This window comes from Magallana gigas, chromosome 2 (assembly GCF_963853765.1).
Source record: "Magallana gigas chromosome 2, xbMagGiga1.1, whole genome shotgun sequence".
Lineage (NCBI taxonomy): Eukaryota > Metazoa > Mollusca > Bivalvia > Ostreida > Ostreidae > Magallana > Magallana gigas.
This window is the reverse complement of record NC_088854.1, coordinates 11,811,059-11,826,767: the sequence shown is the minus strand read 5'-3', so window position 1 is coordinate 11,826,767 and position 15,709 is coordinate 11,811,059. Positions and strand designations below refer to the sequence as shown.

Genomic DNA, 15,709 nt, shown 5'->3' with positions numbered 1-15,709 from the left:
TAAGTTTAAAAGGGCCAAAATTCCATACAAATAATGAAATCAGAATTTCATGGTAAAATGCACATCTACACAATGTGTCCTAAACACCTGCTTAGTTTCTCAAAATTTTGTGCAGCAGTTATAGAGGAGTTTCACTTACAAAATGGTACGATATTCTATATATGGCAAAAATTGAAAGTTCAAAAGGGCAGAAATTCCCGGGGAAATAATATAGCATTAAATGATTTATTTTTGACGTCATAGTGCCAATAGCTGCCGTGATTATTAGTTTCTGAGAAGATTTTTAAAGATTTACTCTATACATTCCTATGTACCCCCAATTGTGGCCCCACCCTATGGGGGGGGGGGTGTCATGTCATGATTTTCACAACTTTAAATTTACACAACCTGAGGATGCTTCCACACAAGTTTTAGCTTTCCTGGCCAAATGGTTCTTGAAAAGAAGATTTTTGAAAATTTCTCGAAAATTTTCAATAATTCCTAATTAACTCCCTTTGAATAAAGGTGTGGTCCTTAATTTTCACAACAGACAGAGGACAAACAAAATGTGATCAGAAAAGCTCACTTGAGCTTTCAGCTCAGGTGAGCTAAAAATAGTACTGTTAGTGAAGTGATTGAAACATCAACTTAAGAAGGCATGAACCACTTCTTTCAAGAAACTATCCAAAAATAAAACACTTTTTAAAAATTCAACATTTAATAAAAAAAACAATAAATCAATGCAATGAAAAGGCACCAAAGCATCTAGATCACTTTATCAAAACATGCTCCTGTTTTTGAGAGTGTTAGCAATCATACCATCTGTGAGATTTCCCTCACAACATTTTGTGGGAGACAACCAAACTAATGCATTTATTATTCATAAAACGTCAGCAAAGTATTGACCCACAGTTGTGAAGTCTATGATAGATTGTCAGTATATGTACTATGATGGAAGACCAGCCATAAACTTGAATCTCCAGAATAAAATTGCAAAATACATGTAATGATATTGACCAATATGTGTACTTACATCTTTACACATCTTGGTCTGTTCACGGATTGCACTCTCTGGAACATTAGTAGCACCAATCTGTTGAGTAATTCCTCCTGCTTCTCCATCCTGAACATGAGTCCGCCGTAGCTTCAAACCAAAACAGAATAAAACTAGAGGTACTGTGAGCAAGCTCACAATTGATACCCCCCGCTAAGAAATAACATCATAGCGATTGTATTTTTGCTATTATAGCAAATATTGGATGAATCTATTTCACTGTCCATTTTCTATAAATAACAACTGCTCTATTTTTTAAAACTGTTAATGCTAATAGGAGTAAACAAACCAATTTCTATCCTTTAATTCCATTTTATTTTAAGTTAACTGTTAATGCATGAGGACATTTGCATCCTTCCGTTAACAACCATGACTCGAATCAAACGAAATCCACATGTCAAGCAGCCATTTAATATTTAAACATTTTGAATTATTGGTATACTGAGCCTGATTTTTTCTGAAATTTTTTTTCCACACATTTTTTTTCCCAAATAAAAATTTCATTGGGGCAGGCCATTTTCAGAGAGACGGGGATGAGAATCTAAAATTAATTTTATGTGGCCTGAGAAGAGCAAGCTTTGTGTCAAATTTTAGCTTCTAATATTTCCATTAATCCAAGACATGACACAGACGGAATTTAGCATTTTTGAAACAATGACCTTGAACTTCCGCAACTGACCTTGGGTCAAGGTCATGACAGACCCTTAGGTCATAAGCAACCTTTATGTGAAGTAAGAACTTCCAATGTTTCTCCATAAGGAAGATATGATATGGACACAAATTGTGCACTTTTTCTGTCAGTGACCTTGACCTTGCCTGAATGACCTTGGGTCAAGATCATGACACACCCTTAGGTCATAGGCAATCTTTGTGTGAAGTAAGAACTTCCAATGTTTCTCCATAAGAAAGATATGGACCGGGCACGAATTTTGCATTTTTTCTGCCAGTGACCTTGACCTTGCCCGAATGACCTTGAGTCAAGGTCATGATACACCCTTAGGTCATAAGCAACTTTTATGTGAAGTAAGAACTTCCAATGTTTCTCCATAAGGAAGATATGGACCTGACACAAATTTTGCACTTTTTCTGTCAGTGACCTTGACCTAATGACCTTGGGTCAAGGTCATGACACACCCTTAGGTCATAAGCAATCTTTGTGTGAAGTAAGAACTTCCAATGTTTCTCCATAAGAAAGATATTGAACAGACACGAATTTTGCATTTTTTCTGCCAGTGACCTTGACCTTGCCCAAATGACCTTGAGTCAAGGTCATGACACACCCTTAGGTCATAGGCAACCTTTATGTGAAGTAAGAACTTCCAATGTTTCTCCATAAGAAAGATATGGAACGGACACAAATTTTGCATTTTTTCTGTCAGTGACCTTGACCTTGCCCGAATGACCTTGGGTCAAGGTCATGACACACCCTTAGGTCATAAGCAATCTTTGTGTGAAGTAAGAACTTCCAATGTTTCTCCATAAGAAAGATATGGACTGGACACGATTGCAAAGACAGACAGATGGACAGACGGACGGACGGACAAGGTGATTCCTATATACCCCCCCAAACTTTGTTTGCGGGGGGTATAATAACACAACTGATCAATATGTCACATAGTTAAACTAAATACACAATGAAATTCCTAATCATTAGGGGGCCATTTTAGTACAGCACACTGCTTACCTTGTCCAGAATCTTTGTTTTGCCTGTATCTACGTGACCCAGCACACAGATAACAGGTGCCCTCAGCACATCTGTGGTTCGCCTCTTCTCTGCCTCCTCCTTTCTTTTCTACAACAACACAAAAAAGTGACCAAAAATTTATTCTGCTGTTCAGGCATGATACCACATGACAAATACTGTAGATTCCTTATTTTATGAGAGTACTTAATTCCGCGATTCAAAGGTTTTCCATCAAATCGCCAGAACATAAAATCAGGAATGCCGAAATATTATCATAGTTTCATGCTGTTTACATAGGTAAAAAAATTGAAAGCGAGATTTTAAAATTCACGAGATGGGCTTCTCGCGATTTTACACGAATATTAATTCCTTGTGTTTAATTAGGAATTTACAGAAGTTGATGCATACAAGTATTGTAAAGTTATAAAATTGGTCAGTGTTTGGGTCAAACCAAGATCACCATCAGTCTTGCTCCTATTTGAAGACTGATCGTGGGATTGGAAGTTCATAATACTGTTATGTTTATACCCCCTGCTGTGTTATAATCAATTCCATATATGATTCTGTACATGATTTGTCATCTATATTGTTATTGATTTATGTATTCATTGGGAAAATCACCATTATACTATGAATAAATGTTTAGGTTTGTAAAGAAATGGAGAATGCAAATTTCCTCCATTACGAAAATCAGATCACCCACACGAGTACCAGTATGTTATTGAGCTTATAAACCTTTTCCCTTAACTTTATTTACTATGGCATCTTTTATCTCTGTCAAGTTCTATCTCTGTCAATCCATAATACATATACTACCTTTTACATTTATTTTCATTTCTTGGCCGAACGTTTTTATACTTGTAAAACATGGTGCTAATCTGGGCGGTACCGCTCATTTTGTGCTTGATGTTAATAGGTCCTAGATACAAAAACCTTTATAAACAGCTGTTTTAAATATCATTAGTGTACATTTAGCTTGATTTGGTGCCATTGAATGCCCAATTCCCAGTTTTAACTGATTATTTAAGATCCATACTTTCGGGTAACCCATAAATACTCGTGTCCCTTTTCTGTCATATATCCAGGTGACCCATAGATCCGTACACTTTTATATAGATTCGGTGACCCATAATTTATCATAACTACTAATAAACATTACAAATCGTGACTTTGCATTTGTGTCTGGGTAAAATTCAGAAACAAGAGACCCACAAAAGTATTCATTGTAACAAACTCTAAAAGAGGTTGAAGCGTTACAATGCATCTATGAAAAAATCAATGTAATGGAGTTTAACTGACATAGTAACTGTAGATTACTAACATTTTTTAAATTCTACAAGACGGTTTAGCCAGCATCCAATCACATATCAGAGTTTGCACGCCTTCTAACCGTCAACAATACTATACTTTACAGGTATAGTGCTTTGCAGACATCCACCTTACAGGATTCTTTATTTAAAAAATTTAGAACTGCCTACTATAGAGTAATTTTTTATGACCCTATTATGCATCTCTATGATAACTCTATTACCATAATTCTGGCTCTGGCTCTTTCTACGGGTGTTAAATCTTCTTCTTCACTTTCAGACTCTTCCTCACTTTCAGACTCTTCTTCCTCATCCTCTTCTTCATCTTCCTCCTCATCTTCATCATCTTCCTCATCATCATCTTCTTCTTCCTCCTCTTCTTTTTCTTGCTTTTTACTCTCTTTTGTGTCTTTGACAGTCACTTGTACTTTCTTGGGCTCAACTAAATTCAGAAATAATATTCTGGTATAAATCTCTATTTGAGGAGACCCTTTGCCAATGTTGCATTTATGCTTACAAATAGTGGACTAACAAATAAAACTTTTCTATCCATAACGACCCCTTCACATAATAAAATCATATACACTTGCATGTAATCAGAAGACTATTTCCAATATTATGCCTCAAATTACAAAAGTTTTGCTTTCAGAAGTGATAATTCAACAGTGGGATAAAAATAATGACTATGTATACAGCTACAAGAGCTCTTTGAGCTTGCTCACTGTAAATTGATTTAAGACTTAACATGCATGTTCTTCTCTTCTTTGAAAGTTTTTGAATTGCATTTATTAACATTAATAATCTTTGCATAAAATAATACACAATCAAATATCATATAAAAATATCAAAGTACTGTAAATCAACTATTATTCGCGATGAGCCGATGACCTTATTCTGCGATTTATAGGAGATAATCCGGTTTGCGTCAACTTATTTTCAAGATCAAGCCATGTCCACACCAATTTTGATGACAACCATACGACAAAAATTTGTTCCCGTTGAGAAATGTTCACGACGACATGGCTCTTGTGAATATCACTAAAATTTCTCACACAGTGTTTTCAATAAGTTTTTGAATAGAAGGAAAAAAAATTGGAACAGCAGGAAACCTAATCTCGGCGAGGGGTCTACCAAATGTAATTTGTTACAGCGAGTGATTCTGCTTTATCTGTTTATCCGTGGAACTGTTTATTTACCTCGTTTATTTAGGCCTAGTGAGCAAGTTGAAACACAAAATTTCGTTTACGAGCGAATGGCATTGCTGTAGCAAAAAGTTGATGAGCATTTAACAGACACGTAATAAAACTGTTTCTTGACATTTTCCAAAGGTCAATTGACAAAATCATTTATTTCTTATCTGCCAAAACACCTGCACTCATCCTGCAACTTCTTTCGGACTTTGAAGTGTCCGCCATTGTTAATGAGGTATCGAAGCAATTCGTCACCGTTACATAACGCTCACTGAACTTCAATACATAAAAGTCCTACTATTACATCAATACGACGATATTTTTTTTTCTTAAAATTACAATACAAATTTCAGAAAGATTTTCCTCTTCGACATGAGATATCCGATCGTCGTTGACTCGATCGTTTGACATATGGTGGGAACCAGTTCATGTTGATCTGGGTCATTGGCATGTTACTATTTTGATGCCATATTTTCAAACGCATTAACAATAAGGATATTAACTAAATCAAGCTCCTATATCGGCAGAATTTTTTTAAGACGGAAATCTCAGCCGGAAAATTTTATTCTACAGGCGGTTAATTTTGCCGGTTGCCGGCTCTTATTGAAAACACTGTCACACGCAAATAAAAGTTGGTTCACAGTCATTATAAAGAACATGGATACCTTTATCTTCTGTTGATGTTTCTTCCTCGTCTTCTTCTTCATCTTCCTCCTCTTCGCTACTAGCGGCCCAATCATCTTTAATATCATCTTCCTTTTCTTCCTTTGCAGGCTTGGCTTCACTCTTTTCTTCTTCTTTTTTCTCCTCAACTTTGACCTCTGGTTCTGGGGTCATTTCTTCACTCTCTGATTTTCTCTCTGAACTCTCTTCACCCTCTACAAGAAAAAATAATAAATGAATATAAGATAAGAGAAGGGAAAACCTAGTGGAAAAACAAGAATCAAAAGTGTAAATAATGGAGGGAGAGAAATATTAGTACCTGTCTTTTGCTGCTGTTTTTTATTCTTCTTTTTTGTGTCATACACCGGTCTTTTCTTGGGCATATCCTCCTTGCTAGGAACTTCAATTCCTGAAAAAGAAAAACGTTAAATAAGACTCCAGATGTTAGACACCTTTATCTTTTGACAATCTATAAAAAATTATCATTTGTTTGGGTTCTCTACAAGAATAATTATAATTAACATTATTCAAAAAGAAAAGCTAGCTAAAGATATATTTGTAAGATCTGTAAAGTTCTTTCCAAGTGAATTTCAGTGCTTAATAATTGGAAAGGACAATTTATGGACTGAATGTAAAAACAGATTTATACTTTACTTAACCATTAAATCAAAGCAAAACATTTGAATGAAATGATGTAGAAATACTAGTATCCCACTCAGATCATTTATCTACAACAATGAATTGTTGTCTTTAAAATTTTCATAGGATCTTACTTTGAATGTTTCAAAGCAAAATAAAACTGAAAAGTAAACAATATTTCACAACTTCAAAATTACATATTCTAACTTGTTTATTTTTTAACTAATAAAAGAATTAAGTTCTACAGTGTATGTGTCAGTTATAAAAGTCAGGTGTCAGGTATAAAGGTATCAACTTCATACCTGAAAATATGCTATTAACCTACAGGACTAATTGATATACTACATGACATATTCAATACACGAGACACTATGGATCATAAAATACAAACTAGAACTCGAAACATAGAATAGACTAGAATTTGGAAACACATTTGAGGGTATAATGATAATGTACCTGCAGCTTTCATCTGTTCCAACATCTGAAGGGCTCTTGCTTTGTCTTGTTTCTCCTTCTTTGTTAAATATGTTCCTTCCTTTTTCATTTTTTCTATCCTCTCTTTCTCTTTTTGCTTCTTTCTTTGTTTTTTCTCTTCTTCCAATCGTTTCTAAGAATACATTTCAATCATAAATAATACATCATACTAGAAGTCATTATGATTAGAGGAATTAACTAATCAACGAATGATGACTTTCAAAAATGTCTATGTAAAGTAAAATTGACTTTGGTAAATAGTATATTAAACTTTGATTTTATTGTAATATGTACAGTTAATAGTGAGCAAATATTGTTATCAATTGAAAAGCAAACGAGTTTGAATAGTTTTCACTATGGGTCTGCGAACACTGCCCACACTGGCAGCAAAATGTCAAGAGACAAACTCCAACATAAGATGAATCAGAGAGCAAACATCGCATCTGCTTAACTTCCTAACAAAACTACAGTAAATGACTGTTTCATCCTTTATGAATGAACTGCATTAAGCATGCCTTTTCTTCAGCAAGCTGTATAGCTTCCTCCTCCTGACGAATTCTCTCTTCTTCTTCCTTTTTCAATCTCTCTTCCTCCTCTTTTAATTTTTGTTGCATTAGTTTAATTGCAGCAACCTAAAAATTTCATAAAATCAATACATATCAAATACATTAAAATACTTTCAGAAATAGTCTCTTATGTCTCTAAATGCATATCATATAGTTAAATTATAAATAAACAAAGAGTAAAATGCAAACAAATCAAAACAAACTGGAGCTTTCTTCTTCTTCTGTTTCTCCTCTTTTTCTCCTTTCTTTTTCTTCTTCTTTTCATCTTTTTCTCCTTCTTTTTCTCCCTCCTCTCCATCTCCTGTAGGCTCTGCTTCAGCTTAAAGAAGACATGGTAAAGTTTTCAATCAAATGCTCAACATTAAAATGTTCAACACAGAATTAATATTATATATTTGAAATTTTATGCAAATGATGTTTAACGAAAAGTTCTTTACTTATTCGTCTAGGTGAGACCATAATTAAAACTAACTTTTATTTGCTACAACTTAATTTCGATTAACTGATTATCAATGACTAGTTTTCACAATATATACAGGAAACATTTGAGAACTGATTCACTGCAAGAAAAATTTGCGACAAAAAACTTCTAGCCAACCTCTTGAAAATTTCTCGCTAGCGAATATAAAGATAGTATGCTGCTACTGCTTTAATTAAGTACAGCTATTCTTATCTATCAAGTTCACAATCAATTAATGCATGTGTTAATTTTAAAAAATTTCCTTTTTTAAAAGTTACTTGCTCTAGTCAATCAAACTGTCCATTGCTATCCAAAGAAACCCTACATCTCTGTAATTAAGCCATACCTTCAGTTTTCTCCTGTTTATCTTGACTTGACTCTGTGGCAGCCTCAGAGGAATCTTTACTTTCTCCTTTGGATTTTGACTTTTTCTTTTCCTGAAACAAACAATTCACTTTAGTATAAGATGAACAGAGCCAGGGGGCTGAATGCTTTGAATGTACATATGAAAGACATATTCATAGATTAAACTGATTTGAGAAACTTTAAGGTTCACCCAGTTAAGTTCAATTTATATGTAAAATACTTCTTTTTTTAAGCAAATAAATTTGAACTTAAGCCAGTCATATTTTTCATTATTAAAATATCACTGCATTATTAATATTATACACTTTGAGCGTAATGAACATGTAATCTAAAAAATAAAAGAAATGGATATATTATGTTGTCTTTTATAGTGTATCTAAATTCAATACCTTTAAGTTAGATTCAATGTAATTTTGAACCCAACCAAATCCAAATCAAGAGTGTTTCAGAAAAACCAATATTGCAAATCTTGGTGCATTAAAATGACAGAATACAACCACCCAATACCTGCATTTTCTTGAGTTTCTCTCGCTCCCTCTTCTCCTTCCGTTTCTGAGCAGCAGTTTTGATTGTTCCTCCATCTTCCCCTTCTTCATCTTCCCCTTTCTCTTCTCCATCTTCCTGCTTTTCTTCTCCCTCCTCTGTCTCCTCACTCTTTGCCTCCTCTTTTTTTCCCTTCTTCTTCCTCTTCTTTTTGTCATACTCATCATCATCAATATCGTCTATTGACACAACCTTGGCCTCCGCTGACTTTGCCTCCGTTTCCTCTTCTTGGTTTCCGTTTTCGACAGTTTTATCCTCAGTTTCCATGGCCTCCTCTTCCTCCCCACCTTTCTTTTTCTTCTTCTTTTTGGAGGATTTCTCTGCAGGTTTGTCCAGTTCTGCCAACAAAGCATCCAAGTCCTCCTCTTCCTGTCCCTTCTTCTTTCCTTTCTTCCCTTTTTTGTCTTTTTTACTGGTCTCCTCCTTCTTTGGTGCCTCTTTAGGTTTCTCTAGAACAACTTCAATGTCTTCTTCATGATCACTCTACCAAAGAATTGACTTCAATAATTATATATACTGGTCTGCACAAAACAGTGGAAACAACATTTATTAAATAACAATGGAGAGGTTGAGATTTCAAACGTGTACGGGTACGTGTACGTGAACTAGGGGAATCACCTAAATTCTTCGCGTTTTACGTCATCAGTTTTTGTGACAAGGTTTCTACACGTTCTCTAAACTTGAGAGTATCGTCTACACGTAGGTACAAACATGTAGCTTTTTACAACAAATAAAATCTTATTGATGAATGAATGTATTCTTGTGATACATTATATAGATTTTTTTTTTTTTTTAATTTCATTTGCATAAAAAATTGATAAGAAATTTACCATTCATTTGGAATTAACTAAATAAATTCATGTCACAAAACTGCGTCGATTTACGTACACGTTTATATCCTACAAGTTATGAAATCTCAACTGATAAAATACAAAAACGTGTACGTGTAGATTTAATACATGTACGCACACCCGTACACTTTTTAAATCTCAGCCTCTCTACTAATTAAATAAATTCATGTAACAAAACTGCGTCGATTTACATACACGTTTATGTGTAGTTTTAACACACGTATGCATACCCGTACACATTTTAAATCTCAACTTCTCTAATCATACTCAATTTCACTAAATATATTTTCATGCTAGCAGCTGTAATTGTCAAGTCTGTTGTATTGTATTTGTTGGTAAGGGATGTGTTAGATGTAATTTCTTAATTAATTCTCAGCAGTTTATATAAGTATGAATTTTAAGAGGTTCAAACTACAGTAGTTCAGGAAGTCAGAAAATAAAAAGCCTTTTGCAGGTATCAAAATTAAGTTAAATCAATATAACATAATCTTAGATATCATCATTCTTACTCTTAATGAGTTATATTTGCTCTATTCCTCTACATATCAGATTCAGAGTTCAATACATGTAATAGAAACATAGGTAATCACAGATTACAAAGCTCACCGAGACGAGGCATCACCCCTATGAGACCACCTTTATCATATTGTATGAAAATCATACTTTATGATCTTGGATATTCATGGATTCTGTTTTGACACAAAATCATATATCATCTGTTAAAAAATTGTATGATAATCATATGTTCATATATTAATCAATATAATAATATAAAATTAAATATTGCATCCTATCATACTAACAATATATATCATATAATACAATAAAATACTGCAATAAACAAAGATGATATTGTAAATATGAAATGACATTGTATTGTGTTAAACCTTATTGTATTTGATCACATAATACAACATTATTATATATAATACAATATTGTATTATATGATACAATATCATATTACATAATACATCATAACATTAAAACATATGGTATTATATTGTATAATATAGTATGATATATTGTATTGTATGATATTGTATAATATTTGATACATAATATGATATTGTATTATATGATACAATATAATTTGATATAACATTGTATCATATCAAATGATACAATATTATGTGATAAAGTAAAATATTATATAATACAATATCATACACACATATTGTATCATATGATACAATAATATATCTATAAACCAATATCATATTATACAATATCGTATGATACGATAATATATAAAATAATATTACAATATCATATAATACAGTTTCGCATGATATAATTATAAATTACAGAAACCAATATCATATTATACAATATCGTATGATACAATATAATATTGGATCATAATATACAATACTATACAAAACAATATCATGATACAATATCATATCATTAAATATCAAAAAAATCATATCGTATCATATAACTTTTTACAATATAACATATGATATTATATTGTATCATATTAAACAAAAGTGTTTCATATCATACAATACTTTATCATAGGAATCATGTTATATAATTTAACAACAACCTCATCTTTCTATCAAGCAGGTTTAAGTGAGGTAGGAGATTTCTTTAGCATCCTTGATAATGGAGATCAGGCTCTGCATCTGAAGCAACCTCTGCGTTTCATTTATAATATAGTTAAATCAACTATGCAAGCTATCATCTATAAAACATGTGACCTGTTCAAAAAAATCTAAACCTCATCCAGCATCTGAAACCTTTGGCTCAGATTCAGCATTCAAGCCTGTCAGGTGCATCAGTATACATAAGACGCATCTCCATGCAAGTTTGGTGAAGTTCAGACCAGTAATAACCAAGATATCATCATCAGAGGGCACTAGCAATTAAAACTTAACCTGCTCCAGCATCCGCAACCTATGGCTCAGATTCAACATCCATGCCTGTCAGGTGCATCTGTATCATAAAACACACCATCCATTCAAGTTTGGTGAAGATAGGACCTGTAATAACTAAGATATATTTTTTAGCATCCTTGATAATGGAGATCAAGCTCTGCATCTGAAGCTTCCTCTGTGATTCATTCATATTACAGTTTAGTCAACTATGCAAGTTGAAATAGTACTATCATCTATTAAACATGTGACCTGTTCCAAAAAACTTAACCATATCCAGCATCTGAAACCTATGGCTCAGACTCAGCATTCAAGCCTGTCAGGTGCATCAGTATCATAAGACGCACCATCCATTGAAGTCTGGTGAAGTTAGGACAAGTAAGATATAATCATCAGAGGGCACCTGTTTCAAAAACTTTAACCAGCTCTAAAAACCTTAACCTCCTCCAGCATCCGAAACCTATGGCTCAGATTCAGCATTCAAGCCTGTTTGGTGCATCAGTATCATAAGACGCACCATCCATAGCAGTCTGGTGAAGTTAGGACAAGTAGTAACTAAGATATCATCATCAGAGGGCACCTGCAACAAAAACTTTAACCAGCTCTAAAAACCTTAACCTCCTTCAGCATCTGTAACCTATAGCTCAGATTCAGCACCCAAGCCTGCCTGGTGCATCAGTATCATAAGACACACCATCCATGCAAGTTTGGTGAAGTTAGGACCAGCAGTAACTTAGATATTGCTATCAAAGGGCACCTGCAACAAAACTTTAACCTGCTCCAAAAACCTTAACCTCCTCCAGCATCCGAAACCTATAGCTCAGATTCAGCACTCAAGCCTGTCTGATGCATCAGTATCATAAGACACACCATCCATGCAAGTTTGGTGAAGTACGGACCTGCAGTAACTTAGATATTGCTATCAAAGGGCACCTGCAACAAAAACTTTAACCTGGTCCAACAACCTTAACCTCCTCCAGCATCTGAAATTTAGGACTCAGATTCAGCATCCTAGTCTTTCAAGTCCATAAGTAGGTCCAGATGCATCATCCATGCAAGTTTGGTGAAGATAGGACAAGTAATAGCTTAGATACAGGACATGCAACAAAAACTTTAACCAGGTCCGGACGCCGACGCCGACGCCGAGGGTATAGCATAAGCTCCCCCTGACTTCGTCTCGGTGAGCTAAAAATTATACATATTAGTATGAAAATTTAACTTTCCCTTCATCCAGACTGTTTGAGCTGTGATAATCAAAGTTAAATTCTTACTTTTCAAATTTAATATATATCTATCGACAGAGTCTAAATGTATTTCTTCAAACCTCTGATGGAAGATCGTTGTCATCATCATCCATCATCAGCATCTGAAATGTGGCTTTTGGTTTTTTTCCCATGCTTTCTTCCTCTTCTTCATCTGAGTCAGCCTTTTTCTTTTTTTTCTTCTCCTATAAATACACCATTTAGAATACTAATTCATAAACATTGAGAAAAGAACTCAGTCTACTCCATTATGGAAGTAGGTAAATGTTTCTTTGGAGACTAATTACTCCTTCTTTTACCTGATGTTTTAATCCTTACCATACTCTTATTATATTGCATTTGCTTAATTGACTAGGCCTCTCTCTCTTCTCTCTCTCTCATTAATATTAATGACAAGATATTGTATCATTAGTAGCACCCTAACAGAGTTTAAACAATGTGAATATTCAGTGTATGAAGTACTTTTTTCTTTTTTACTGGTTGTATATCTTCCTCCTCACTCTCTTCGTTTCCCTTGGTCTGAAGTGATAAAGCCTGCATCTCAGAAGCCACATCGTCCTCCCTGTGAATAAAAATTAATCCATCATTTTGTTTCTGTAGAATATAAGGACATTGAATAAAGTTAATAAAGATTTACGCTGTACTAATATATATGTGAAACTAAACATATACAAAAAAATTACATTTTTCAGGAAAACAAATGTGGGTTTATCAAAAAATTAATAAACTGTATGTGTACATTAATGTTCGTTTTGCCTCGGACTAGAATGTCGCGACGTCATTGGATGAAACGCGTCACGTGGCTGCCTTACAAATTTCTTTAAAAGGCAAGCGTCAAAATTTATAGCGCAACATAGCGGACGTAACGTTATTTGAGCTGATTTTCTACACAAACGTTTGCTTACATATCAAACTTTAGGTCCTCGACAAAACAAAACACTTATTAGGTTTGTTACTGACTGTTTAAAGAAATTTGTGGGATCGGTAAAGTCCATAGAAGGCGAGGCGGAGCCGAGCCTTCTATGGACTTTACCGACCCCACAAATTTCTTTAAACAGTCAGTAACAAACCTAATAAGTAATATTATCCAGTATGTAGTTATACGTATGACTTTTCCTTGATAAAGAAAATTAGTGACAAATTCTTAACAATTTTCTTAACAAAATTCTTAACAAATCCTGGATTTGCGGCTGTTAAAACAAATTCTTAACAATTTTCTTAACAAATCCTGGATTTACCGCCAAACAAAATTTAAAACTGACAATATAACCCCCTTCCACTTAACAGTTAGCAACTGCTATAATCAATTTCTTAAGGTATTCTAATTTCATACCAATCATCCTTTTTCTTATTTTTTTTCTTTTTCCCGCCTTGTTTACTTTGTGGGGCTGGATCTTGAGCTTCAGTATTTCCTGCTAAAGGGTCTAAATCAACTTCGTCTTCACTGTTAAAACAAGTACAAGTACCTCAAAACTAATACAAGATAAATTGGGTTGGTTTTTTTCATAGAACGTTTGAAATGACTTTAATATTAGCTATCATGTTTACTAATTACATGTCACAAAGCAGATTATTTATATTCAGTTCTGTACATAGATTTTATACACATTACACTGCACCAGCAATTTGTTTATGAATCAATTTCAAATCACCAAAACTGTTTTAAAGTTCTTAAAACTAGCATTTTTTACACTATTAAAACAAAGTCTGACATTAGCTATAAAAAGGCAAAACACAAGGATACCTACTGAAACCAAGTTAACAAATGAAAATGGTCTCTGAAATTGTTCATGTATTTCTGATACTTGTGCAATATTTATGCTAAAAATAGATATTCTTAATGGCATGAATCACAATCTGGATAGTGACACTGATAAGCTGAACTTTACAAAGTAAAAGGTAACAAAATTTTATATTTTGATTTTAATTTAAAAAAAAAAACCATTCATCTATAGGCTGTCAGACTGATCTATAGTCTATACTGAATAACTTCTCTAACTTCTACCCCCTCCACTATTACAACATCAATCTTAATTCTTAAAATCTTCATACAATATTACAATGATAGTGAAAATCCAAATAAACTTTCCTTCGTTTATATATTAGTTTTTGAGGGGTTTTTTTTCATTTGATTTATCTCATCTCCAGCATCCCCTTCTTCTCTTGGATACATTTTCACAACTTGACAATAGTTTGAATTAACAGTGACTAACTAGTTGAAAAATGCATGTTTTAATAAAACATAAATTTTCAACTATGAATAAAAAAACTACGATTCTAAAGGAATCGAAAATACTACAACTACGATGAACATGCATTTCAACGTGTAACCGTCATTCATCTATTCAGCGCAGTATGTTTCATCCCATTTCATTTACACTTACGAGTCTTCGTTTTGATTTTTCTTATTTTTGTTCTTCGGTTTGACCATGGTTGAAGTTTCGCAATCATGTAGTACAATAAAAATGTATCAGCATACGGCTGATAGTGTAAAATTCAGACACAACTGCTATTCACTTATTGTTGTCAGACTGCTCAAAGCATGGATCAGCTACTTCCGGTTCACAGATTTTTCTATTTTGCAGAGTCGACAAGATCGACCTATATTTTTCCCGGTTTGGTATTCCGATCCACTACAGTATATGTTAGTATATATGTACCTAAAGACACAAATATAAAAACAAATTAATACATCAAAATTCAACAACTTGGTTGTATGTCCATCTTTTTTAATAGGTTAATCGTTTTAAATTTTTGGTTAGAGACGAATTGCAATGTTCAGATGAATTGCTT

General features: G+C 33.6%; 1 protein-coding gene across 1 annotated transcript in view; it reads right to left on the bottom strand.

Moving 5' to 3' along the window:
• Positions 1-15,493, bottom strand: part of LOC105325241 (eukaryotic translation initiation factor 5B) — a 52,817-nt gene extending 37,324 nt beyond the window's left edge. Inside the window, exons 1-14 of the mRNA XM_011424714.4 lie at positions 15,301-15,493; positions 14,250-14,360; positions 13,379-13,478; positions 12,979-13,101; positions 8,890-9,408; positions 8,363-8,453; positions 7,760-7,875; positions 7,506-7,622; positions 6,973-7,123; positions 6,197-6,286; positions 5,880-6,092; positions 4,249-4,466; positions 2,718-2,825; positions 1,013-1,123 (exon numbers count right to left, since the gene is read on the bottom strand). Coding sequence (XP_011423016.3) covers positions 1,013-1,123; positions 2,718-2,825; positions 4,249-4,466; positions 5,880-6,092; positions 6,197-6,286; positions 6,973-7,123; positions 7,506-7,622; positions 7,760-7,875; positions 8,363-8,453; positions 8,890-9,408; positions 12,979-13,101; positions 13,379-13,478; positions 14,250-14,360; positions 15,301-15,347 — 2,115 coding nt within the window. The 5' untranslated portion in view covers positions 15,348-15,493. The remainder of the gene's footprint in view (positions 1-1,012; positions 1,124-2,717; positions 2,826-4,248; positions 4,467-5,879; positions 6,093-6,196; positions 6,287-6,972; positions 7,124-7,505; positions 7,623-7,759; positions 7,876-8,362; positions 8,454-8,889; positions 9,409-12,978; positions 13,102-13,378; positions 13,479-14,249; positions 14,361-15,300) is intronic.
• Positions 15,494-15,709: the final 216 nt, after the last annotated feature.